This window comes from Vanellus vanellus, assembly GCF_965231255.1.
Source record: "Vanellus vanellus genome assembly, chromosome: 6".
NCBI classification, from domain to species: Eukaryota; Metazoa; Chordata; class Aves; order Charadriiformes; family Charadriidae; genus Vanellus; species Vanellus vanellus.
Genome location: NC_138911.1, coordinates 59,426,888 through 59,451,851, shown reverse-complemented (window position 1 = coordinate 59,451,851; position 24,964 = coordinate 59,426,888). Strand labels below are relative to the sequence as shown.

Here is a 24,964-nt window from a genome sequence, read left to right as displayed (position 1 = left end):
TCCTTTCCAACCTAAACGATTCTATGATTACTTTTTCTGCATACAGGCTATTTTATATCCACAACAACAAAGTAATTTAGAAAAGTCACATCTATGAGAGATTAGAAGTAATATCATTCAAGCAGTGAACAAAAGGTTAAAAAAAAAAACAAACACACATCCCAAGAAAATGAAAACTATTAATTTTTCCCTTTGTGCTATCCAGTGATCTCATTATCCAGATCTAGATATAGAAATGCCTACCTGATATTAAAGGTATAGTGGATAACAGATCTTTGTGTGTTAACAACTTCTGCCAATTCAAGAATTATCAAGCATATGATTTTGAGTTAAGCATATACCGCATATTTAATATGGCTAAATTCACACACTGCTGTTTAGTCTTATTAGATTTTTCCCTCTGCCTTTTTTTTTTAAACCAACCTAGAAATTTCATTGTGTAAAAGGTAAGAAACAACAAAATCCCCCAAAAAACTCCTCTTCCAGCAGAAGAGTGATCAGACACTTCAAATATATGAAATGTTTATTTTTAAAAGGCTGATACACAATAAACTCAAAGTAAAAAACACATTCATGATAGAAATGCCAACTTCTGTTTGGAATTGGAAGACATTATCTTCTCAAAATGCATTTTCCCCTTATAGAGTTCCAAAAAATCCATTCATGATCTTGTGCTTTGCCATTTCTGAGCACTTAATGGTGCCTACAACTCCAAGACGAGAACAATCAGCAAAGAAAAGAGACTTCTTCAAAGGAAAACTTTCTTGCACAGTAGAGATCAACATCTTCCAGTAACTTTTAATAACTTTCATCATTAATTTTGCTGATTTGGGAGTCCCAGGAGCTTGCTATATTTAAGGTGCTACTACAATAGCTTTAACTGAAATGACCAAACCCATATCTTACTGAAATGTCAAAGCCCCATCAATCAAATATGAACTTTGATTAAGACTAAGGTTTTCAGTTACTTGAAAAACCACACAATGAGATGCAAGAAAAAAGTGAAGAGGTGAAAAATCATCCCTTTGGTGACAAGGCATACTAATATGCACAACTCTACACACAGAACAGTCAGAGAAAAAAAGTGACAAATTATCAATTATCTCATGCAGGTTTGCTTGCCTGGAATTCATACCATTACATAAATCTTGCATCAGCTAGAGGTGTAGAAATTCTAGTTGCATATTTCAAGCACTAAAGCAGAATTTTAACTTTATTTGCAGTATGAACACTGCCCCTTTTTAAGGTTATAGACTTAATTAGGTGAAGCTTTAAGCAATTACATTTTAAAAGAAACCAGACTATGAAATTATAACCACAAAACTGTTTTAATTAAAGCCATCTAAAGATACATTCTTGACTCGTCATAAGTATTTCTTTATACTGTTGAGATTTCAGAACAAACAAATCCCAAATAAATCTCTGATGTTATTATATGCAAACCCCAGAAAAACAGTAATAAGATTAAACCATTTCACTTCCCTATATTAAAAAGAAACATTTGAAGTCCATCTAATAAACAAGCTATTCACCAGCATGCTTCATTCCAATAATTATTTACTTTCAGAATGAAACCGTTCTTTTTAAAAGCAGATCTGTTGAAGATTTTTTTTTACAATACACTTATGAGTTATTTCAAATAAGAGCATCAAGATATATACAGCAAATTTATTATTGATTGCTGTGTTTCATCAGATTTCTTTCCTTTACTATCTTTTACCCTTCCCCATATATGGAGTGAGAAATAACTGCGTTCAGTTTCCATATTTCTGAACACATTTCCTCCCATCCTCCTCACATCCAAGCTGTACAAGCTTTGAGTCCAGGCAAAAATTTAAAGCCCCGTGATGTCTTTTTGACTGTATTAGTAAAATTCACAAAGGCAGTGCAACCAACAGACTTCAGTTTCTTTGCAAAGAATACAAAAAAGTGAGTAAAGTTTTCTGCCAAAATTCAGACTTGTGAAACCAATAGCACATTTCCTACTACCCTTTCAAATATGAAGCCAACTGCCTCCATATGGCCTGCAAAAGAATTCACAAAATTGGAAGCCAGTCTCAGACACTAAAAATGTGTAGCACTCAGCTATGGGCTACTAACAAACATTAAAACCATAAATTTCACTACTGATAAACTTAAGCATTTATAAGGTTATTCAAAAATACAAACAAGCTAATATTATTCTTGGATAACACTTGCAATTTTGATCATATCTGAAAATGTAATGTTGCTTAAATGTGGCCAGTCTGACCCAAACCACAACAAACTGTACTTAGTTCACAAAAGCATTTTTTGCTAAGCTTATATGCTAGTGCATTAACTTGCCATTTTGCAATCACTTAAACAAACAAAAAAAAAATTGATCCACCTCAAGATCCACCTTTATCAGGCTCTGCTCAAGACAAACCTGACTACAGAAAACATAACTAGCAGAAAAAAAACAGTCTTGTCAGACAATAGTTGTACCAACAAACTTAGTGATGGGGTATAAAATTACTTCTATTGCTGGAGCACAAAAATCACTTAATTAAAAAAAAAAAAAAGAGTATTTAAGTCCTCTTATAGAAACATGGAAGCATAGTGTTAAAAGAAATCCTTAAACAAGATTTTCCTACATTTTTATAAGGCCTACATATATGCAATGGCTTAAGTAAGTGACAAAAACCACAGAAATTTCCTCTTAGGACAGCAGGTGTTCAACAGGATTCAGAGTATTTTAAAAAACCTACACCTATTTGATATTTATTTGCTGAGGGGATACTTATGACACATTTGCTGTTTGTTACCAAAAGACAACAAGCTACAGCATCAATTGTACATCTGGAATTTGAAGCATCTTACTCTTCAAGTGGCATGCGTTTTGCAGGACAGAGAAACAAGCCAACGTTTTTGCTAAAGGAAGGAAACAACAACTACCATCACATTTTTAAATATATTCAACTAAGCAAGATAGATCCACAGATTACTAAATGAAAGGTATTGCAGTAGTTAACTGAAAGACTTCCAGAGCTCTAGGAAAACAATACTTAATGAAAACAATAGCAACTAAAAGTTCACTTATGTAAACAACACCAGCAACCCACAGACTCGAATGGGTGTTCTGAAGGCTGGGAGAAGCAAGATATGAATAGGGCTAAAAAAACAACTGACCTAACAGATGTTAAGTTTCTAGCACCTGCCTAAGACAGAAGAGTGATGTGATCATTTAGACATTATAATCCTAAACCAAATTTTAGACTATACTTTGTTATATTAGAAGTCACAGTCAATCTATAGTACTAAACCACTGCCAGCTCTCCAGACATTACCTTTATAGAAGCTGTTCCGGCAGTTCTGTTAAGAGCAAGGAAGAGCTGAGATTTGGATAAATGAATTAAAACGATGGGCAGTAAACATGTGGCTACAGAAGAGAAAATGGGTATAGCTGAAAAGGGGCAACTTAAAAGAATAAAAAAGGCTGCATTACAAATAAAACTATTAATTTAAAAGGAAATCTGTCCAAGTACAATATTTAACATCATTACCTAAAGGAACACAGCCTGAAGTTAGAGAAATCTATAAAACATGCCTTTTGTGATGTTTTTCTAGTGGAAAATGCAATTTGGCACTTGCTACAGAATGAGTTCAACATCCCTGCATCACATTATCTGTTGGCTTGATTCCTAAGTTGCTACATCTGGAGAAACAGCAAGAGATCTCGTTGTTGCTCCTTGACGCAAATAACTCTACTAAAGGACTGTCAAGACACTAGTTACCATGTAAGAGACTTTAGAACACAGGGATAATTCTAGGTACACCGACAAGTTCTTGCTGAGCACATTTCTCTGTGAGGCAACATATATTACAAATGGAGAGATTTTTATTCCTTCCAGAAGAAGGCTTTGAAATTTTGATTTGTTCCACTCCCTAAGAGACTGTGGGCCATATGCTATCTTTAATAGCAACAACTATTATTAAAAGGTGGAAGTTGGAGACTCTTGAAAGACTCTCTGCTCCAGTCAGTTGATGCTGGATTTCCTATACCCCTTACAAGGTTCATGATAACCCAATACATAAAATTAAGTATTTCACCTTGCAAATTAGTATTCTTTGATTTGTTATAGGACTATTGCAATTGCATCTTTGCCATCTGTCAACCAAGAACAGAAGATTGATCTTCAAATCAAGCAGCTCTGAAGAAGTCCCAGAGTTTTTCAGACACTTGCTGGTTTCATTAAGGATACTCTTTTTTAACTTTTAGAATATTTTTTTTGTCTGTGAATCTTGGGATGACAAATCTCATCTAGTACTGCCTGCTTAATGTCAATGAGACTTATCTAGAGCACCCTGGGGAAATAAATAAATAAATAATCAATCAGCAGGCACATCAATTTTGTACTGATTAAATAAAAAAGTAAGAGAAATTGCTAATCTATTTCAGAAACTAGCAAACACCCCTGCTATAACTAATAGCAATTTTAATAGTTGTTCAGACTTGTTAATATGAGAATTCCTTAAGCAATGAATACTTGCCAAACTCTTTTTAGAAAACTGCAGCAGACTCTGCATCCTGCAAATGCATGGAACACTAGTAATATGCAGGAAAAATCAGAAGTTCAGCAAGACTCCAGATCAAAACAATAGCTACATCGGTGCAGTTATCTTTCCTGAAGTCCATTTGTCCATAAATTCTGACAGCTCTATTTTGATAAAATATAAACACTATGTCCACATTTCTACTGTTCTTCACATTCCCAACCCAGGGTCCTCCAAACCAATTGGTTCAGAGAGTTAAGGGGGGAACTCCAGTCCAGGGTCAGGTGTGGCCCCATAGCCTCCAGGGAAAAGGAGGGAGGAATCACTGTGGTACTATAACCACATTTCATCATACGAGATCACAAACACAACTTAGGGCTAATGTTCAGAGGTATAAATCTTTCGTATCTGTCAAAGTAACCAGCACGTTATACATCGAATGCATGGCAAGCTTGAAACAACAGTCCTAAAATATTAACTGCCCATTTCATTTCATCAGCTGATGAGATATGAATAATATGTTAAAAAATACTATTAAATATTTTACTTTCTTAATCATTACGGAAGACGTGTTGCTGAAGAACAATGCAACTGTAGCACTGTAAAATCTGCAATAAACTCGGGTCAACTGGCAATAAATTGAAAACAAAACTACATTAATCCAAGATGACTCAGCTTCAGAGATCTTTTTATTACTTAAGAGTCTCGGCTTTCCACTCAGAAAAAAAGAAGTTGTATTCACCAAAAGGAAAGTTTTTTTTTTTTTAAAAAAAAATCATGTAGAAACCCAAACAAAAAAACCATACACTACACACACAAAACCCCCTAAAACACCAAACACTACAAAACAGGACTCCCTCTCAAAGCCTCAAGAACCACATGACAGAAAAAAAAAGACCCCCAAAAATATTGTATTTTACTTTTATTGGGTGAGGGATATGGGGAGAAGTCGTATTCAAGGCTTTTGCAAACTGGAATTAGCAATACTATAATTTACTTTGAAAGAAAGCTCATTCTGACAACACAAGGCAAAGTTGAAGAGCAGGGTTAAGCATGAGGGTTTGGGTTCATTTTCCTGAAAGACAACTTTGCCTTCAAAATCTGCACGCAACAGAAGTGTCCCACAGAATTTGTATCACAGAACTGAGTGTTCTCAAATTATTGAAAATATTTTGTCCAAGGCTAACGAAAGGGAGGTGCTGATGTTTCTACAGTCTTATGTTCGACCTTGTCAACAGCTACAGCAAAGTCATCCAAAATCCACTGAATTCCAGAAAAGCCTGACCTACCTACTGCATTGAAAATAATCTCATCAAAAAAGTACAGGATACAAAGACTGACATTTCTGTCTTTTCATTTACAACATTTAAACAAAACATTAAAAAACCCAAACCAAAACAAAAGAAAAACAAACAAAAAAGGCAAAACCACAAAATAAAACCAACCAACTAACATTGTATTTTTACTAAAGACACTGTGCTTTTTACCAATTAATTAAGGTGATTTGCAGCATGGAACATCACTTTTTCATTTTACAAACAAGGAAATCTACTGACACACACCCATATGTAATGTTGCAACTGGAATCAGCGCTGTTCTTTCCTTTTATTTTCAACAGAGCAAAACAAGAAGGGACTGCCACAGCTTTCTGCCACTGAGCAGAAAGTATTAACAAAATACTGATTGTTTAGTGTATTGCTTTCAGGGAATACCAACCATTCAATGTTAGATGTAATGTTAGCTGGCTTGGCAAAAATATAAAAAGTGAAAAATGAATACATCCTTTGGGATTCAACAGGCAGTCTGCAGAGTTTTCCTTCCATCAGAGTGGAAATTGGACATAATAGAAAATAACTCTTTCCAGTGCATTTCTTTAGTTTTTAAATGACAGGTTTAAAAATTAAAAGCTGTTCAATCTTACTCTCAGATCTTCATTGTGGTTCACTCAAAACTAATAAATAATAATAATTTTAAAAAAATCAAATAACTTATGCAAGATAAAATTAAGAATTTCAGATATTTCATATAAAAAAGAAGCCCATATAATGCAATAATCTCTGATCTTCAAGTAAAAATCCCACATACATGCATTCTAACCCATTATAAGGGTACATTTTGGTTTTACAAAAAGAAATCTCAAAATGCTTAATTTTACATCAAGTAAACAAAAAGCAAAGTAATCCCACCTTCTTTATAATTCTGTCCTTTGTCGAGTTTTTAGAGTTAAGTCCAGTCTTTTCTGGTAGCCAGGATTTCTCTTTTGATGTTTTTATAATATTCTGAAGAACCATCCTTAAAATATTCTTCATGTGGACAGTTGCAAATAGTAGTGAATATAAAAATACTGTGTAGAGCTAAAACCTAAGAACAGTTTCTGTGCAACAACTACAGTGAAAAACTACTTAAATGGAGTATTTTTGGTCTACTGGCATACGAATTCAGGCAGTAATGACGAGCAGTGATAAGATGTTCTAAAGAAACAAGACAGGCCACAGTTGTGACAGGAACAAGATAGGCTAGATCAAGTTTCACCTAATTAGGCAAGGTTGCAGTAGCGGTGTTCTGCTATCCTCTTGTAGTGCAGTATTAATCTTTGTTTGCTATTATAATAATGACAAACAGTAAGTATTCATCTTAAGTAGATTTACATATAAGGCTCTGTCTGTCTCAAAAGAGACAGAAGTGATTTTCCTGTTGAAGGGGGCAATGATATGGGCAGCAGTTCCAAAAGCAACTGATCCTAACGACTATCCAAAGACATTTCCATGACACATTTTCTTAAATCAGGAAAATGTTTTAAAAAGACCAAACAGCCTAAAAACAAAACAAACAACAACAAGAAATCTACCATGTATTTATGCCTAAAAATACTATAGTTCAAGCACCACTCCATTCTTGGCAAAGTCTGTCTTCTTGCTGGATGTAATTCAAGCAGCAGAGAATATAAAACAGTAAACTATGTTTCTGATTGCCTCTTCATGTCAAGGGACAGTGAATGTTTATCATCATTCCTGTCAACACTATACAGGATCCAGAGTAAGGAACAGAGAGAGATGGCACCAACAGTGCATTCAGGTCTTACTCTACAATTGCAGGAAAAAAGCATATTCTCCAGCCTGATCCATTCCCTTAATAGAGAAAACAGAGAAAAAGAGTGAGCAAGTGATCCAAAGGGACAGGAAAAAAAAAAAAAAAAAAACACCAACCCCCAAAACACCCCAAAATCCAGCCCATACTATGACAGACCAACAGAACTTGAACAACTCACCTCCCTTAAAACAGATCTATGAGCTACATTTTCTGTGTAGCACCTTACACATCAATGTCAGGAAGGGAAAAATAAGCATTTCTCAGCTTCATTACTGATCCACAGAATTGTTACATTACCCTTGTCTACAAGCAGCAGCAGAGAAGAAAAAGTTAGTAAGATACCGTATTTAGCCTGCTTCAACATTCAAAAATAGTACTGTCCTCCCTTAACGCATTTTGTCAGTAACAAAAACATTCTGATCCCATGCAGTATTCCTTCCTTCCTTAGCAAACATGTATTATGTTGAGAGGTTTATTGAAAATATAATTGATAGAACCATTTCAGACTTAAAAATCCTGCAACTTAAAAAAAATTAACCTGTTAGCAACCGACAACATTTCAAATAGATGAGAAACTGGAGGATATTTCTTAAAAGGAAAGGGTTGTTTTGCTTTTGGAAGGATGGAAAAATCTAATCTGGTTGTTCTCCAAAACCAGATTGTATCTTTATCTGCCAGCAAAACAAACTGTATCACATGAATAAATATTTGAGAGGAAAAGCTAGGCCTACATTAACGCATCTTGTGCCACTCTTCCAGCTATGGCTACTGACTGAATTCTTCTAAACAAAGCCCCCAAACTTATAAAAGCTTTACTTGCAAATAAAAAGGCATGATGTACACATGCATACCAGAAGGTATATGGGACGGTCCAACTCTAAAGCCTGCCATCCCTATTGAATAATTGGGTTCTTTCAAAAGAAGAATATGTACTAAAAGAAACATGTATCACTGAACTTCTCTTTTATCCTGTCATCCTCCCTTCTGAAATAACTGAAAACACCTGTGTGTAGTTTGTTAAATCAGATAAATAATAAAAACAATACAAGCACAGTGTAGCCCCTTACTTTCTCTCATATAGTTTGTAGACGTATCATCTCCATACTGAGTATCTGATCCAGTGAAGTTATTTGGCTGACTGATTTATAACTGTTATTGTTAAGTAGGTAAATATAAATCTAGGATATATGTAGAGAGAGAAGGATACCACAACCTCAAAATCCTAAACTAAAGAAACAAGGGGATTTTCCTTCCAAAAACGTAAAGAGGTTTTGAATGTTCTAAATGAAGGAGGTGAGACACATGCAGTACTTCACAGACATAAGTTATGATCTATATTAAATGTAAAAACCATGTAAGAGCCAAGAGGACTTGCCCTGTGTGACACAGCTCATATTCAGCAAAACTATGTATGTGCGGACTATGTAAATCACTCAATAGGAAAATAAATGCAGTCTATGATCCTACTAAAACATTTTGACATGAAGACGCTCATGACCTCTGAAAACCACATGGAATGATGCAGAAAAAGAATATGAAGTAAAACTGAAAGTATAGTTCCCTAACTTGTACACAACATTACATCTAGTATTTACATAAAATGGAAAATTACTTAACATAAAGCTATAGATTAAAAGTGGTGGATGTGAGCAACTAAGAATACACAGAAAAGCAATGGACAAGTATAAAGAAAAGCAAGAGTTCAGAAAGAATAAAATACAACACTGCATGCAGGGCATCACTAACTTTAAATTAAGGCTTATTTGTTTTAATGACTTTTGTTCCACTTTACCACCCTATCTTACTGTCTCACTATTTTCACTTCTTTCCTCCTGCTATTTAAGCTATATTGTAAATGCCTATGCAAATGTACAATTTATTTATTTTGCAGTTGCTTAACTACAGAAGTGCACAATTGCACAGAGGCCCTGTAAGATAAGCTTTTCCACATTTGTGGAAAGTTAATTTAAATAGACACCTACTTCCAGATGAAAATTAACTTATTAGAATTTGCATACAAGATATATAAAAAAAAAAAAAAAAACCACACCAATTTTTCACAGGTCATTGTAAATTAATAATACTTAATGAGACAGGTACCTAGGTTTACTTATCACTTCCACTTAGGTAAACTGACAACTAAGTTTATGTATTTCTTAAATCTATTTTACCGAGACAAAAAATGTGATGTTCTATTACACTATAACAACTGTATGCTCAATAACCTATGCAGAGCATGATTTGTGGTAAGCATGTTTCCTTTTTCCAATCAAAAGATAAAGAAAATAAAAGTGAAAAAGAACTTGATTTAAACATGTCAAATACATACAATCAAATATATACATTCAAAACAGAAATTGTGCTTAGCATGTTCTTTTCCAGGGAAGGCGGGGGGGAGGTTAGGGGGTGTATTGGAAGGGATTTTACCAACTGCTCTCCAAATGATGTTAGAAACACAGTAGCATTCCTAAATGCCCAGCATATCACACTGTTTATTCCAGTATGACTACAGACACTAATATATAAAAACGTACATAGCTATACGACAACACTCACATTTTTGCATTCTTTCACATATTTGAAGACATCTTTTCTCACAAGAAAACTGCAGTACTTAACAGAACAAGGAGGATGACTGAATGACTTTGGTCCCCACTTGAGGCGGGGAAAGGAAGACAAAAGGTTTATAAAGAAATTCAGACACCATCAGAACACTCTCATCCCTGAGCACTGGAAGAAAAGAGGCTGTTGAGACCTCACTGCTTGAAAAATTTCTATATCATTTGGGAGATAATAAGAAAAAAACTGACCAAAACATTTTTCTTGCTTCTGAAAGATACAGGCAAGTATGTGCACACTCCAGATCAAGCTTACTTGTAATTTTGTGCCAAGGCTTCTCAGTTCTTCAGAACTCAGAGACTGATCTGAGCAGTATTTGGTAGCTTCAGTTGACAGCGGGAAGGAAGCAGCACTACATGGGGGTATAATCCGGTAATGTGTCGAAGACTCAAATCACAAAGATTTGTTATGTTGAATGTTATAAAACACTCAGAAGCACAAAAATACTGTATTAGAAACACTGTATAGTAAATCCTCTGATTTAGTCTGTTTTTTGTGCCCCTTAAAGTGTTTTTTTTCAGACTATAATTTTGTACCATAAATACAAGAAAATCCACTATAAAAAGGATATCAAAGTAGTCTAAAGGTCGGTAAATATGAATCATTCAAAAGTTCTTTATGTTTAGCTAGAAATGAGCAACATAAGTTATTCTAATGCAAGTATTTGAGTTGGACTCCAAAATCACACTGGGGTTAACAGAGCAGATTATAATTCAGAATTTAAATTGATTTAAAGCTCTTTCACCACTTTGTCTTCTATCACTACTACAAAAACAAATACTACTGCTCTCTACCACCTGAAAAAAAAAAAAAGTAAAAGTAAAGTGCTGCAGTCAGGAATTTGGTGGGAGGGGGAAGGGCACTGCAAGCAAAAGACTTGAAACTGATTTGTTTCAATGTAAAGCTTGGATTTTTATAGCATATTCCGACATCCAACAAGCTCTTGCTTAAGTGGTGATAAATGACAATAAAATAGTAAATACACTGCAGTGTTAGTACACCAAGAATCTAGTTAGAAAAAGGACTTAAAAGTTTTCCAAGTGACAGGGGCTAGAATGACACCAATCCACGTGCTATGGTTTTAAAATAATTACATTGATCCTGACATGATTTAGAAGCGTAAAGGAGGTCAACCATTACAGATCTTTTTTCCACTATCAGAACTACATGGTTCAGACTTGCGGCTAAAATTTTCTGAAATTTAGATAACTTGGGAAAATAAAGCAGTGCGTAAGGAAATTAAGCATCAGGCATGCTGACACATTCAGAGCTGCATGCAGAGATGAAGCTGCATACAGAGATGAGTTTCATAGTTTATTTTTATAAGACACTGTTTCAAGAATTCAATAATCTCCCAAAGTGTACATACAGACCAACTGTTTGGAGCCTGAACAATAATTAACCCATTCATTAGCCTGCAGAATCATCCAAAATTTCAATTCCAAGAACTTGCCGTTTTTAAATACACAGCAGGAAAATCTAACCACTCCTCTGTCGGTGTATCTAAATAGCAAATTTAACATTAAAAACCCTGTTTGACTATTTCTAAGTTATATTTGACTAAGCTAAGTATCAAACATACCCTATCAAAATGATCTTAGAGGATTTGTAAGAAATGGCTGTCATTTCATAGATGTTAGTACTTTCTCAGATGCCCAAATAATAAGTTAGCTAAGCTGTCAGTGGATAACATACAGTTTCAAGCAAGTAGTCACTAATTGAACTGTTTAAACTTATTAGAGATGCTAGTTTCCTATGCTGCTCACATCATCACACAGTACATGCTCTGGCTATCACATTCTTCTCTGTACAAAATGCTAACAGCCTGCCAACCATTTTACAGACATCAATTATACCATAACAATGTACAAATATCCTCTCCCTACATATCTTTTCAAATGAAGTAATTGAGATATTAGTAATATTTATTAAAGACATTTTCTAACAATGTTTTCAATTTAAGTAATTTAAACCCCCCTATCTTTGGCTAGATGGGATAGATTCAGGTCAGGTTTTGACCAACACACTGGTTAAGATTTTAGAAGATAGCCAGAGACACTTTCTGAAACCTAGTTTGTTTTTTTTGTTTGGTTGTTTTTTTAAGTAGGGAGCATGGGGGAAGAGAAGGTAGAAAAAAAGAGGTTGAACTATGCTGAAAGTACCACAAGTATGTTGAAAGTATCACCTTTAGAACAGGAGTAAGAACACCAACAGGTGCAGCCTTGTCTTGAATCATAAATTAGACGAATTGCATTAGGAAACAGGATTAGAAAATGATTTTCTCATGTAAAAATGCATTCAAAGTATGTCTCCTCAACTTAAACTGTAGCTGTTATTCCAAACTAAGACATAACCCAGCTTCTTTGAGAAATTAAAAAAAAAAAAAATTATATGCAGGTAAGCCTGTACTTAATGGCTACAGTAAACTTTGCTAGTCTCAAACCGCCCTATTTCTTTCCCTTTAAACATCAGAGAGCAATGCAGGTAATCCTTTTCACCTCATATTAATAATGCAGCACTGACTACTGTCTCTTTCATCTAATACTGTAACACTCATCAATTCTCAGCTATTTACCGTAGTAGGTCTGGATAGATACATTCTGGTTTTTAGGAGAGTGAAGTCTGCTGGTGTCAAAGCGTCAAAAATTGGCCCCCGGGAGAGTTGAACACAGAATTTATTCAGATGTTAGTCAATGCACTGTACTTATGTGCATGGGGTCAACCCATGCAATTCAGGATTGGAGAAATTCTCCTAGATGAGACTGGCAGAGATCTTGGGCACTGCACTGTTCTCTTGTTTTGATTTCAGACAGCAGGGAAGTTACGCTTCTTTGCCACTTGGGACATGGATTACACATCAAAATCATGTAGATAGATCTCACCGTATTCATTCATCGCCATGGAGTTGTTTCATGCTGAAAAATCCCAACAACCTAAACTGATAAAACGGATAACATTCCTGCAATCTATGCATTTCTGCCCTTTCTTGTGCTGGTTCCAGTGCTTATCTGACCCTACACTGAGTTGGTTTCAGTGTGCTCAGCTGGCAGAAAAGTACCCTGGAAAAAAAAAAAAAAAAAAAAAAAAAGCAAACAACTTCACAACTTCCTGCTGAGTTTGCAAACTGAAACAGCTCAGCACAGAACCAGATAAATACCAGAGCCAATACAGGAGAGGGGGCAGCAGGAAGGCAGGACTACAGCAGCCCTTGCAGTTACTTCAATACCGGCTACACAAAACTGAAGCCTCAGTTTCCCTCATTCTCAGTTTATAAACAATAGTTTAGTCATGTGAAAGCTGAATTCCTTTTGTCAAACTTAAAGTAGACAAAAGGATACATAGGTGAAATACAGCAACTACAACATAAGCAAGTTTAGATTAGATTGCTTACTGCTGAAGTGGGAATTCCTTAAAAAAAAAAAAAAAATTAGTTTTATAGCTAGTCTCCTCACACATAAATAGAATTCCGCAGCTAAGCAAAGTGATGAATTAGAAACTAAAAAATCTTAATCGTACGTCCACTACTGAGGAACTAGGCTAAATTACACTATGAATCCTAGAGAATAAGAAAATAATGGGCAGAAACCAGGAGGTATGCAATACTGCAAAGTTGGGCAAAAAATGACAGCTGACTAGTGACTGACACCTAATTTTTATTGGTTTTCTTTTTTTTTTTGGTCCCAACTTTATATTTGTTCTCAAGATTTCCTCAAAGACCACACATTTTACCAAAAAAAACCAATATCCCTTACTTGGTCTTGTTTCAGGGAAAATATAAAGTGTTACTAGATATCCAATAAAGATGTGAAAACTGGTGAAACCATAACTTATCTCTGAAGTAACAATGTTACTGCACTGCAGAGATCTTCAGTTTCCACTGTTCTGCTCACCGGCTAAACAGCCAGAGAACAAATTTCAAAATATGTAAATATGTTGCCTGGGGTACAGCTCCACAATAAACTAAACTGAATAAACAAAAATATTGAAAGGGAGAGATTCTACTTTTCTATCCCCTTCTCCATTATCAATCTCAGCCAAGCTACCTGCTCCCTCCTGTACATTTTTTTTTTTTTTTTTTTTTTTTTTTTTACATTTTTAGTGACCTGGACCAGTTTACTGAGACAAACAGTGCAGTCCATTCAAAGTGAACGGTGGGAATGAGCAGCAAGGAAGAGGAAACAGCTTCTTCCACTGGCCGCAGGAAATGGTTAACCCAGCTCATCCCTATTGTAAAACCTCAGCCCCGAAAGGAATTCAGTTGCTCCAACATCCTACTGCACCACGATGATAAACCTGCACTCTGATACAAGCACAATTACATGTACGTGCTTCTAAGCAAGATTTAAGAAAACAAATACAGTGACTTCAAATCTAGATAAACTGAAAGCTTATGTTCAAAACAATTCTTTTCCTCAACTAAGCAGTTCATATTGTTGCTTGTCCTTTGAGTTATTATTGAATTTATGCTTTGTCCTCTTGGTAGCGGTGTTGCTTTTTGACACACAAATCTACTTCTGAAGGATGGTGTCTGTTATTGCACAATATAATTCTATTATTGTCTGTCATAAAAAAATTGCTTTTAGAAGCTCAAAACATTGAGTACATTCCACAGATATATTGCCTAACAAATCAGAGATTATTACATGCTTCCAAGTTTAATTGATTCTAATGACAGATTTCCAAACTACCAGAAAAATGTATCAACCTGAAATGTTTAAATTAATATTTTATAATGTTTATTTACTTAAAAATATTATAATTTAAGAATCAGTGAGACACAGGATTCAAGACTGATGGAAAAGCTGTCCATAAGTGCAGAAGATTTTAAAGATATTTGAAATCACCTAATAATATCATTTTCAAATTTAAGGGAAAAAAAATAAAAACCTTACTTTGCTGGGGTCTGACACAAGCCCAAGACTGAATCTCCTATATCCCAGACTAGCATATTCAGTTATAGCTGAAGTATTTTGAGCTATCCTGTGCTAGTAATTAATGTATGGTAATACTAAGCTTTTAATTTAGACAAACACATAAGACTTGTAAATTCCAACAGTGAGTCATGATGATGGAAAGGGAGCAAGACACCTTCCCTCTGCCTCCCCCCCCATTAGGCAATAATTTGTTTGCTTCTTCAAATCTCCTTTCTCAACTATTTTTTATTTTTGGAAATGCCTCCAGATTATAAGGACAAAAAACCCTAGATCTAAAAACCCCTGACAGTTTAAAAGACAATAAATGTGAGCTTTGATTTTACTACCAAGAATTAGACTGCAAATTCTTCAAAAAAGGCACTGTCTTTATTCTATGTATGGACAACTCTTAAAATAATGGGGGCTGTTCCACAGCTGTATGTGATCTTAACATAAACAAAACAATAAGCTAGATCATTTTTTAAATGATATATTTCACATCAAATTTTGGATTTGTTAGATTAACATAACTTGATCTGGTGGAATGGAATTTTGTTGTCAAATAAATACCTATTTTTCTAAAGTCTGCAATGGGCAACAATCCCATCTATGATAATCTACGAAGAGAAAATAATATAGAGCATCCTTTCCCTCAAAATTTTCTCATATGTTCCATTAGAATCTACATGTATCTATTAAATATATCTAAATATTCTATTATCAAAGTAGCGTATGAATAGTACTTTTTGTTGACATGGTGAAGCTGATGAACTTACTTTTATGACAGAACGGGCCATATTCTGTCATCCTAAAAAAACAGTGACATGATCCCCAAAAGCACAAAATGGCCTTTAAGCTTTGTTGCAATAAATAACTTCATTAATAATGGCTAATAAGATTGCAAATTATTCTCTACAGTCAGTTCAGATTTATTCAGCAAACAAGGATGATATTGGCATTGCTGATAATTATACAGTTCTGAATTAATTGCAATATATTTTATCTCAACATCACTGAAAATTCCTAATATAAATTTAAGTGTATTAAAGTGCCACATCTTCCTTCAGACTTTCACAAGATAAAATTGTATTACTAGTGGCCTTTCTAAGATAACAGAACAGTGTACACTGATTTGAAAACATTTTGATTTTATATTAGGAACAAGCACTGCCTGCTTTGGACCTCTTGGGAAAGGTTTTAGACATGACAATACATGAATACATGACAAGTGTGTACTCATTTGAAAAAAAAAAAAAACAAACAAAAACAACAAAACAACAAACCAACTAACCAAACAACAAAAAAACCTACCCCTACCCCTACCCCCCCCCCCCCTTTTTCTTAATTCAGCTGGAAAATAGCTTAATTCAAAAAGTAACTACTGCCGATACCCATCTTTGGCTTGTGTTTTATCAGTCATGTTATCTATCTTCATAGGTCAGGAACATGCATAGCAATTAAGATATTAATGCACACTGTAATACTTGAGATCCACTTGTATATTGTCTGTCTAACATAAAATAGGCATTAGTCATGGTCATCTTTGGAGAAGAGTTGCAGTGTCACACAAAATTAACTAGACAAAACCAAAAGAAATCACTAAACACTCTCCAAACTTTTCACTCTCAATTCTATTAAAATAAACACAACCACCCAATCATACACATAAAAACAGATGCATCCAACAAGCCCTTGACTCTAAGCCTCACACAAAGTCCCACAAGGTTCCTCCTCGAGGTGTTAAAAAAATGTGAATCCTGGCTGCAACCACACTGATACTCATTTCTCACGATTAAATTAAAGGCAAAACTCCATGAGCATCATAAGCTCATCATACACATAGCCCTTAAGTCCCGAAGGCAATTAAAGAGTTTATGATGGATGTGCCTTGTCAGCAAGGCAAAAAACAATGGATGAGGAAAGTATAGTCCTATTATTACTTCTTGAAACTCAACTGTGTTCAGGACCAAGAACATTGTTATTTTTATATTTTTTAACAACTAAGTAGAATAAGCAATATGAACTTACATGGCAAGGATGCTAAAGAACAGAGAAGGAGGCACCCTGGTCACAGAAATCATAACTGATGAAAACCTCTCAAAACTAACCCTGTTCCCCATGTGGAAAAAAAAAAAAAAAAATCACCAACAACAAAACACAGGAAACACTTTCTATGCTTCAGATATGACTTCATTCTTAAAAAGGGTTGTACAGAATGTAAAAAAAATTACCAATCTAAAAATGGCCTCAATCAATTACTTCATATCTGCTATATGCAAATCATAAGAAACTAAGAAAGTTTGATAACACTTCATTTTAATTTGTTAACACACAACTGTAGCAGTACACACTTGTTACAACAGTTCAAGTCTAGTAGCATTAAAGTATCTCCTCTTGCTATTATATACTTTTGTTAATTACCAAAAAAACCAAACAAACAAAACAGAATCAGGGAGGAAAAAAAGCTTCTATAAATATGACTTCAAGGAAAGGAATTCCATTAGATAACAAATTAGATCACTGGCTTTTCCCCTTTCAGAATACAAAAACTCAAGTAAAAAACCCTAAAACATTTGGTCTAGTTCTATAGCCATATGTTCACATATTTTGATATTATATGTTGATTATTTCAGTAAATGGGGTTGATTTTTTTCATCCTTGCAGTCCAGAAATAAAAGCTGGGATGAGAAACTGGAAGACTAAAGGCACTGCCACAGTGTCAATTTAAATATAAAGCTCTTCAGAAAACTAAATATTTACTATTTTAGGATTCAGACTCAGTAATCTCTAATCTGTAACATTACTACCATCGTAGCAAGGTAATTTGCTTTTATTAAAATTCAGCCATCAGTATTAAAAATGCTTTGAAGTACGTTTCAAAAACATAATAAAAACTCTGAATCTTATAACACCTTACAATAAGGACAGACAACTGCTACATTTAAACAACCACGAAGATAACATGAGACACTGGCAGAAACACTCAAATACGTAAAAAAACCCCAAAACTTCTTATAAAAATTCAATCACCACACTACAGAAGTTATGACATTAGCCTGAAACCCACACACAGGTTAGTAATGGGAAGCAAATCCATTTGTTCTGACTTAGCCTGTCATTGGCATGCTAGGTTTTCAATAAGAATTTTATGAATGTAAAGCATAACCCAAGTTGTGATGGAAGCTAAAAAAGCTGACAGTCACCTTGTTTTCATTTTTACAAGCTAACATCCATATGCTTATGGAACAAGCCTGTAACTCTATGAACTTCATTACCGGTTTCTAGTGTGCCTAGTCCACTGAAATTCTTATATAGTATCAATAGAATATTTTGGTACTTAGCAGTTGGAAGTTAAAAAGCATGTCATACTAAAAAGCCTGTCGTAATACCTGTTTTTTAAACACTACCTGTACTCTTCAATCTGAAATTTCACATCTAGTTTGAGCTATTTACTTCCTCCTCTCAGTCATGAAACAAAGTTAGAGCGATTAAATTTTGTAAAAGATGTCTTTAATATTTTCACCGAAAAGCATTCTGCTGCAGTGCTTCTGTTGCAAACACTGCAGAGGATCTGTAAATAAAAAGCTCATTTCTATTGGAATTAGAGAAAACAGAGGAGATACTCCCTGGTATGGAGTATCTCACAAACCCACATCTGAGATCAAACAGAGTTTGAAAGTAATCAACAAAAAGAATGTAATTGTTTATTACTCAGTCTGAAGAGGATCCTGTCATAAAACGAACAGTCATCAGGAACAACTCTTCTGACCACTGCACCAGCCCACAGCCAAAGGGGGAGGGAAAGAGAGGGGAAGGAAACGGAGAGAGATTCTGTCACAGAAGACAATCAAGGTTGTTTGCAGGGAAATGAAAGGTTTTATCTTCGATAAATACGCGACGGTTTCACAAAAGAGGCAGCAGAAACCGAGGAGTGAGACCGCCTTTCCCTCAGAGGCTGTAATGAAGCTGCCGCCTGCCCTCGCCTGACAACCGGCCCAAGGGCCGGAGCCGCCTGCCCCGGGACGGGTTAACTCTGCCCCGCACCCGGGCGGCGAAAAATCGGGTGTTTCGAAGGAAAAACAAACACCCCAAAACAAACAAACACACCCCATCCCCCCACGCACACCCACTCACACAGAAAACCCACCCCCGCCTCACACCGGGCCTCGGCGGCCAGCACCGCTCCTCCCGCCGGCCCGTACCCCCGACGGCGAAACCTGCGCTCCCCGCTGCCCCCCACCGAAACCACCGCGGGCGCGGGAGGGCGCCGGGAGGCGGGGAAGGAGCCCCCATCAGGGAGAGGCGAGGGCAGAGCCCGGGGGGACGCGGCCCTCGACCTGTCAGCGCCGGTGTAACGCCGAGCGCGGCTCGGCGGGCAAAACGTGGGGGGGGGGGAGACGGACGACAGACACACGACACGACACGACACGGCAGCCCCTAGCTGAGGGGAAGAGCGGGAGTAGGTCGTGCCCCCCAGAAGCCAGGGACAGCGGTGACGGGCGGCCCCACCCCCAGCGGGGAGCCCGACGGCGTCTCCGCAGCACCGTCGCCCTCTGCTCCGGCTGGCCGGGGAACAAGCTGGGATGACGGCGGCGCCGCGCACTCCATCCGCCGCCGCCGCCGGCGGCCCCGCAGGAAAAAAGCAAAGCCGTCCCACCACCCGGCAGAGCGGCGCCAGGCCGGGAAGGCGACGACGCGAAATCAACCCCTTCCCACTCACCGGCATCATCTCCGCAGCCGTCCTCCAGCCAGCCCCGCCGAAGCAGCCGCCGTGCCGTGCCGGGCCTCTCCTGGCCGCCGCCGCTGCCCCCTCTCACCCTGGAGGACGCCGCGCTCGCCCTGGCGGCTGTGACAGGTGCCTCCCGCGCGCCTCGCTCCCCACAGCGGGCGGAAGGAAGAGGCGAAGGCGGCGGCGGCCAGGCTCCCAACCCCCTTCCTCCTCCTTCTCCCTCTCTTCCTCAGCGCGGCAGCGGCGGCCTCCCTGCCTTCCCTCGGCGCTTCCTGCTCCGCTCCGCCCGCGCCGCGCCGCCCAGCCAGGGGTTAACCGCCGCCGCCGCCTCATTGGCCGAGGCGGGAAGGGCCAGGGGCGGGGCTGTGGCGGTAGCGGCAGGCGCGCGCACGGCCCGCGTGGGGCGGGAGCGCGCCTCGGTGCTGCACGTGACCGCGGGGACAGGACTCACGTCCCCCCTCTCACCGTCGTCCCGGCGGTGGTTTCCTTCGCCCTCCCTCCGTGTTTCGTGTGGGCCCCGTCCCGCCCTGTTGTTCCCGCGGTCTCGCTCCGGGCTCGGTTTCCTCCTTCACCTGGTGCTGCGCTGCCCTGTCCCCGGGCCGGGCCCTCGGCCGGCCGGTTGCCCGCGGGCCCCGGTGGTGGAGGAAGGGGCAGCGGCCTTTGGGGGCATTCTGCCCGGGAAATGCGGGGGCGGCGGGGCGACTGTCGGTGGGCGCTGGGGCGCGACGGAGCGAGGCGCGACCCGCCGGGCGTGCGTGGAGCGGGGTGGGGTTGGTGACGTGGGGGTGGTTGGCCTCCCGCGGGAAGAGGGGCGCGCCGGGGCGGCAGCTCCCGCCAGCGAGTTGGGGCAGGCGGGTGCGCGGAGGAGGTGGCTTTCCAACAGCTGGTGTGGGTCGAGGGGAACGCGCCTCGGTGCGTGGTTCTTTGTGGCTGCAAGAACGTCACTCCTAGCGTCACCCTCGTTTTACCGTCCCTTCACCCGGGCGTTGCTTGTGAAATCTGATGGACAAAACTCCCCTTATCAGCAGGAGAGGTGGTGTTTCTGCCCAGCACCCTGACGTCAGGCTCCTGGGAGATCTGGTCTCGTGTTTTGAAACTAAGGTTTGGTTTCTTCCTTTTTTGGGGCCTCATTCCTCAGAGCTACAGCGGCAAGATGAAAGTTAACAGCTTGGAAGAAGTCAAAACATCGCCATATGTTAGTACCGCAACACATGCAATGTAGACAAATTTCATATTGCTGTGAGCCTTAAATCCTCATCTCCAAAATACATGGACCCATCCAATGCTTCAACCGTTCCTGTAAATGTCTGGTTTCCAGACTTCACTTGTAGAACACCGTGACAGATCCCAGCTAGGAGCAAACAAAATGGTAACTTGGGAAGTTTTTGAGAGGAGGTTAGATACTGTTTCTGTAAGTCTTTGAGGGTAAGCGATAATAGCCTATTAATATCAAGTATGAGCTTGTATGTTAAATGTAACCTATTAATGTAAGATTCTATACCAGATATTTCTTTAAATTATCTTAATATACACATGCCTGAGATTTCATTGCATATTCTTGTCAGTGTATTTGCAGGCTCTGGTGGCAGCTTTGTAATAGGTCAAAGCTGCTTTTAATAAATTGGTCCTACAGGAAAAACCTATTAGCATCACAAGATAATACTTTGTCAGTTTAAAATTATTTTGCAAGTACTATTTGGGGTGCTACGTGCTGACACCACCACTATTATCATACTCGTTTTCTTGTAAACTGAGTCTACCTCACACACACAGCTTTGGAAATAGGTAAGAGTATGATACTTCTGACCCCATAGAGAACTTTAAGAGCTACCTGGAATAATAGTATTAACCCTATAACTAGGTTGACCTCAAATGAAACAGGCTATAACATGCTCATAGTTACGTAGCTTAAGAAAAAAAAATGGGGGGAGTTTATCTTCATCAAATTCATATCAGACTTCAGCAAATAAAGGAATAGCAGTGAATAGAAATGTACTGGTCTTTTTACTATTTGCAACGACATTCTAATTTTAAGAACAGGGGAATTGTGCACCTTTTGTCATGCTTGTTCTTTAAAAATTATTGTCTTTCTCATTAACCAGGTTAGATTTTTTTTGCCAGTGATTCTTAAATGATGGTATATAACTTCTTTGCAGGTATAATTTGTAGCTGACTTCTCCCCGTTTTGATTGATTTATAATAAAAATTAAAATTTTACCCCACTACTACTTTTCCATTGCAACAGCAGGAATGCTGACAAAATGAAAAGTGGGAGAATATGGTGTAGACAGTTGCTCCTGGGCAGGAAGGCACTCCTCCATGCGGTGCCTCTATTGGAATAATGGCCTCTAGTATAAAAGTTTGTTGACCTCGCGTTGCTTTTGGCAGATGCAGGTTCAGCCAATGCAGCGACCAGACAGACTGGATACTGTGGACTAAGAGGAAATGTCTTCAAAAGGTAGAGTGCGTACTTTATATTGTAGAATCATAGAATTGTCTAGGTTGGAAGGGGCCTTTAAGATCAAAGCCTGTTCCTACTCCTATTTCTCCTTCCCTTGAAAAAACCCATTTGCCTCATCCCTTCCCATCTCCCACAGAAATGAGGAAAGAAAGAAAAAAAATTTTACCAATCTTTACAAAGCATAGACTTAAAGGTCTACCTGCAGTGTGGTAAATTAATTAACATCTCCTCTCCCACGGAAGAATCTTTTTGGGAACCACTGTTTTATCAGTCAAGGAACAGAGCAGCCATTATAATATCTTCTGATTCCAAATTATAATATCAACAAATGTTTTGTTTACTGTGAGCAGGAAGAGGGTCGCATGTAATAACGCAGAATTTTTTTCCCCATGCCCATGCATTTCCATGCCAAATGACTGGTCTGACTTTGTAGAAATTATGTTGCTTGGCCAAAGGGGCCAGTGATATCTACAAGTTAGTTGCCAGTCTTAGATAAGTGAGGTTGTGCGAAAGCAGTCATGATTTGGGGAATGCCTAAGAAGATAAGGTAAGAGAATTTGGTTATGGAAGCAGATAAAGCCAGAGATACAGAACCCAAATTTTTTGCTTCCAAATATGTTCCCTTTGTGAGAGGTGCTCTAATTTTGTTGGCCTTTTCCTAAAGGAAAGGGTTTATGCTTATTTGTTCGTGTAATTATCAAAACATGTTATGCAAATACCTTTTATGTCCCTCCTAAAAAAAACAGAGCAATACTATTTAACTTTACAAATTGAAGCCACTATAGCTTAACAGACATTTATTCAACTTACAACTTCAAAAAATGAAGAATTACTGTTTATTAGTTATGGCAGGGTTAGTTTTTGAGATTTGTGCTGAGCTCGTGTTTAGCTAGAAATTGCAATCAGATTGAAATGTATAAACTATCATTTTAGTGTTTTCCTAAAATACTTGAAATTTATGGGTGCATAGAAAAAAATTATCAAAAATATGTTTTGTATTTGACCCAGATTTACTGAAAAAAGGGGGTATTAACTGCAGCTAGTAAACTGGCAGGCCTCTTATTTGATCACACAGGTTATTCTTAGGACAAGCAGAGATTCCGAAAGATACAGGTGGGAGACTAATGAGATTTTTCAGGAGCGCTGCTGATGAAGTTCCAATTCCTGCTTATGTTTTTTAAGTATCTTCTACCAAGATTTTCAAATGTAGATGTTTTTTAAAGTTTTTAGAACTGCCAGGTCTGAATCTCTCCTACTTCTTTTTTATGCATAGGCAAAAGGAGGAAAATGAGCTTTCCAACCTTCTCGGATCCAAATATTTTTCAGTTTTACATTAACTTGTTAAAATGCTTTTCTGGAGCGTAGGAAAAGGTTTTCAGGCTTTGGAGGTGTCACAGGAAAATAAGTGTTTATTATTAATTAATTAAACACTTTTTCTTTTCATGTGGTATTATTTTAAATAACTATTTATAGCCAGAAACACTCTCAGAGGTCAAACGTTTAGGGTGGGATCCATCTTATCCAACTTCAGTAATCTAGAAGTCTCAATCAGTCATCCAGGCTCCTTCTAGAGATAAACTGGGATGGGGAGGGAAGGGAAAGAGGCAGTTCTGCAGGCAATCCATTCCATGCGGAGATAGTCACCCCACTATCTAAATCTCTTGGTCTTTGAAGGTGCCTATCTCCCCATTGATTAAAGATGGAGCCTGGATGACTGGCTCAGATTAGAGAGCAGACTTTTGGATGGCTATAGTTAGGATGGGTTTCCTCGCAACCGGCAGAATAAAATCTCCAAAAATGAGTATGGGTAGGAGTGTTGGGGTTTTTTTGTGTATGTGTATTACAAAAAAAAAAATATAAATGTATCCTTTCTAAATGAATTACTGGATTACTTTAGTACAGAATACAACTCTCTTTTCAGAAATTATGGTTAGCATTTGCTGTAATACAGGAGGAACTGGCCATGAGTAGGTAAGCAATTTTAGAAGTTGAGACACGGAAGTACTTCTGCCTTGCCAGGCAGTTAACGTGCAGGTGCAGTGCTACGTAACAGATGATACAAACAAAAAGACTAAGTATTTCAAGGAGAATTTCACAGCAGGTAGCCTAAAATCTTTCGTGAAATACTGTGTAAAGTGAGTGTGTACATTTAAAGGAAAGGTATTTTAATTTGTTACTGTGGCCTTAAGTAACCTCTTCTTCCAGAATCAAGCTGACTTCCTAAGGCTGCAACAATAAGGAATTCATACTGAACAATAGTCATATGCTGGTATGTTTGAATTCATACGCAGCCAACGTATTTTAAACCCCACCAAACCTGTTCAGAGATATACTATAAATAATAATCCAAAGGAAACACTTTGATGTCTGTTTTGTATACAGTATTTGAGACACGTGAACAGGAGAAAGATACTTTTTCATCGCTACCTTGTAATATTCTAAAGTAATGTATGCTGGACTAGATGACTAATGTTCTAAAGTTTCCATAGCACAATCCAGTCAGTGCATCATTCTGAAAAGGAGTATAATAATTAAAGAAGGAGTGAAGCCATAGGACTTGTGTATCACATCGCTGTGTGCACTTCCTGAGGATTTGTCTGTCTGATACGTCATGTGTTTCAGCCCTGCATTTGGTGG

General features: G+C 38.0%; 1 protein-coding gene across 1 annotated transcript in view; it reads right to left on the bottom strand.

Moving 5' to 3' along the window:
* PPP1R13B (protein phosphatase 1 regulatory subunit 13B) overlaps positions 1-20,139 on the bottom strand; it is a 74,086-nt gene extending 53,947 nt beyond the window's left edge. The window contains exon 1 of the mRNA XM_082485088.1: positions 19,858-20,139. Within this exon, the coding sequence (XP_082341214.1) occupies positions 19,858-19,866 (9 nt within the window). The 5' untranslated portion in view covers positions 19,867-20,139. The remainder of the gene's footprint in view (positions 1-19,857) is intronic.
* Between the last annotated feature and the right edge of the window lie 4,825 nt (positions 20,140-24,964).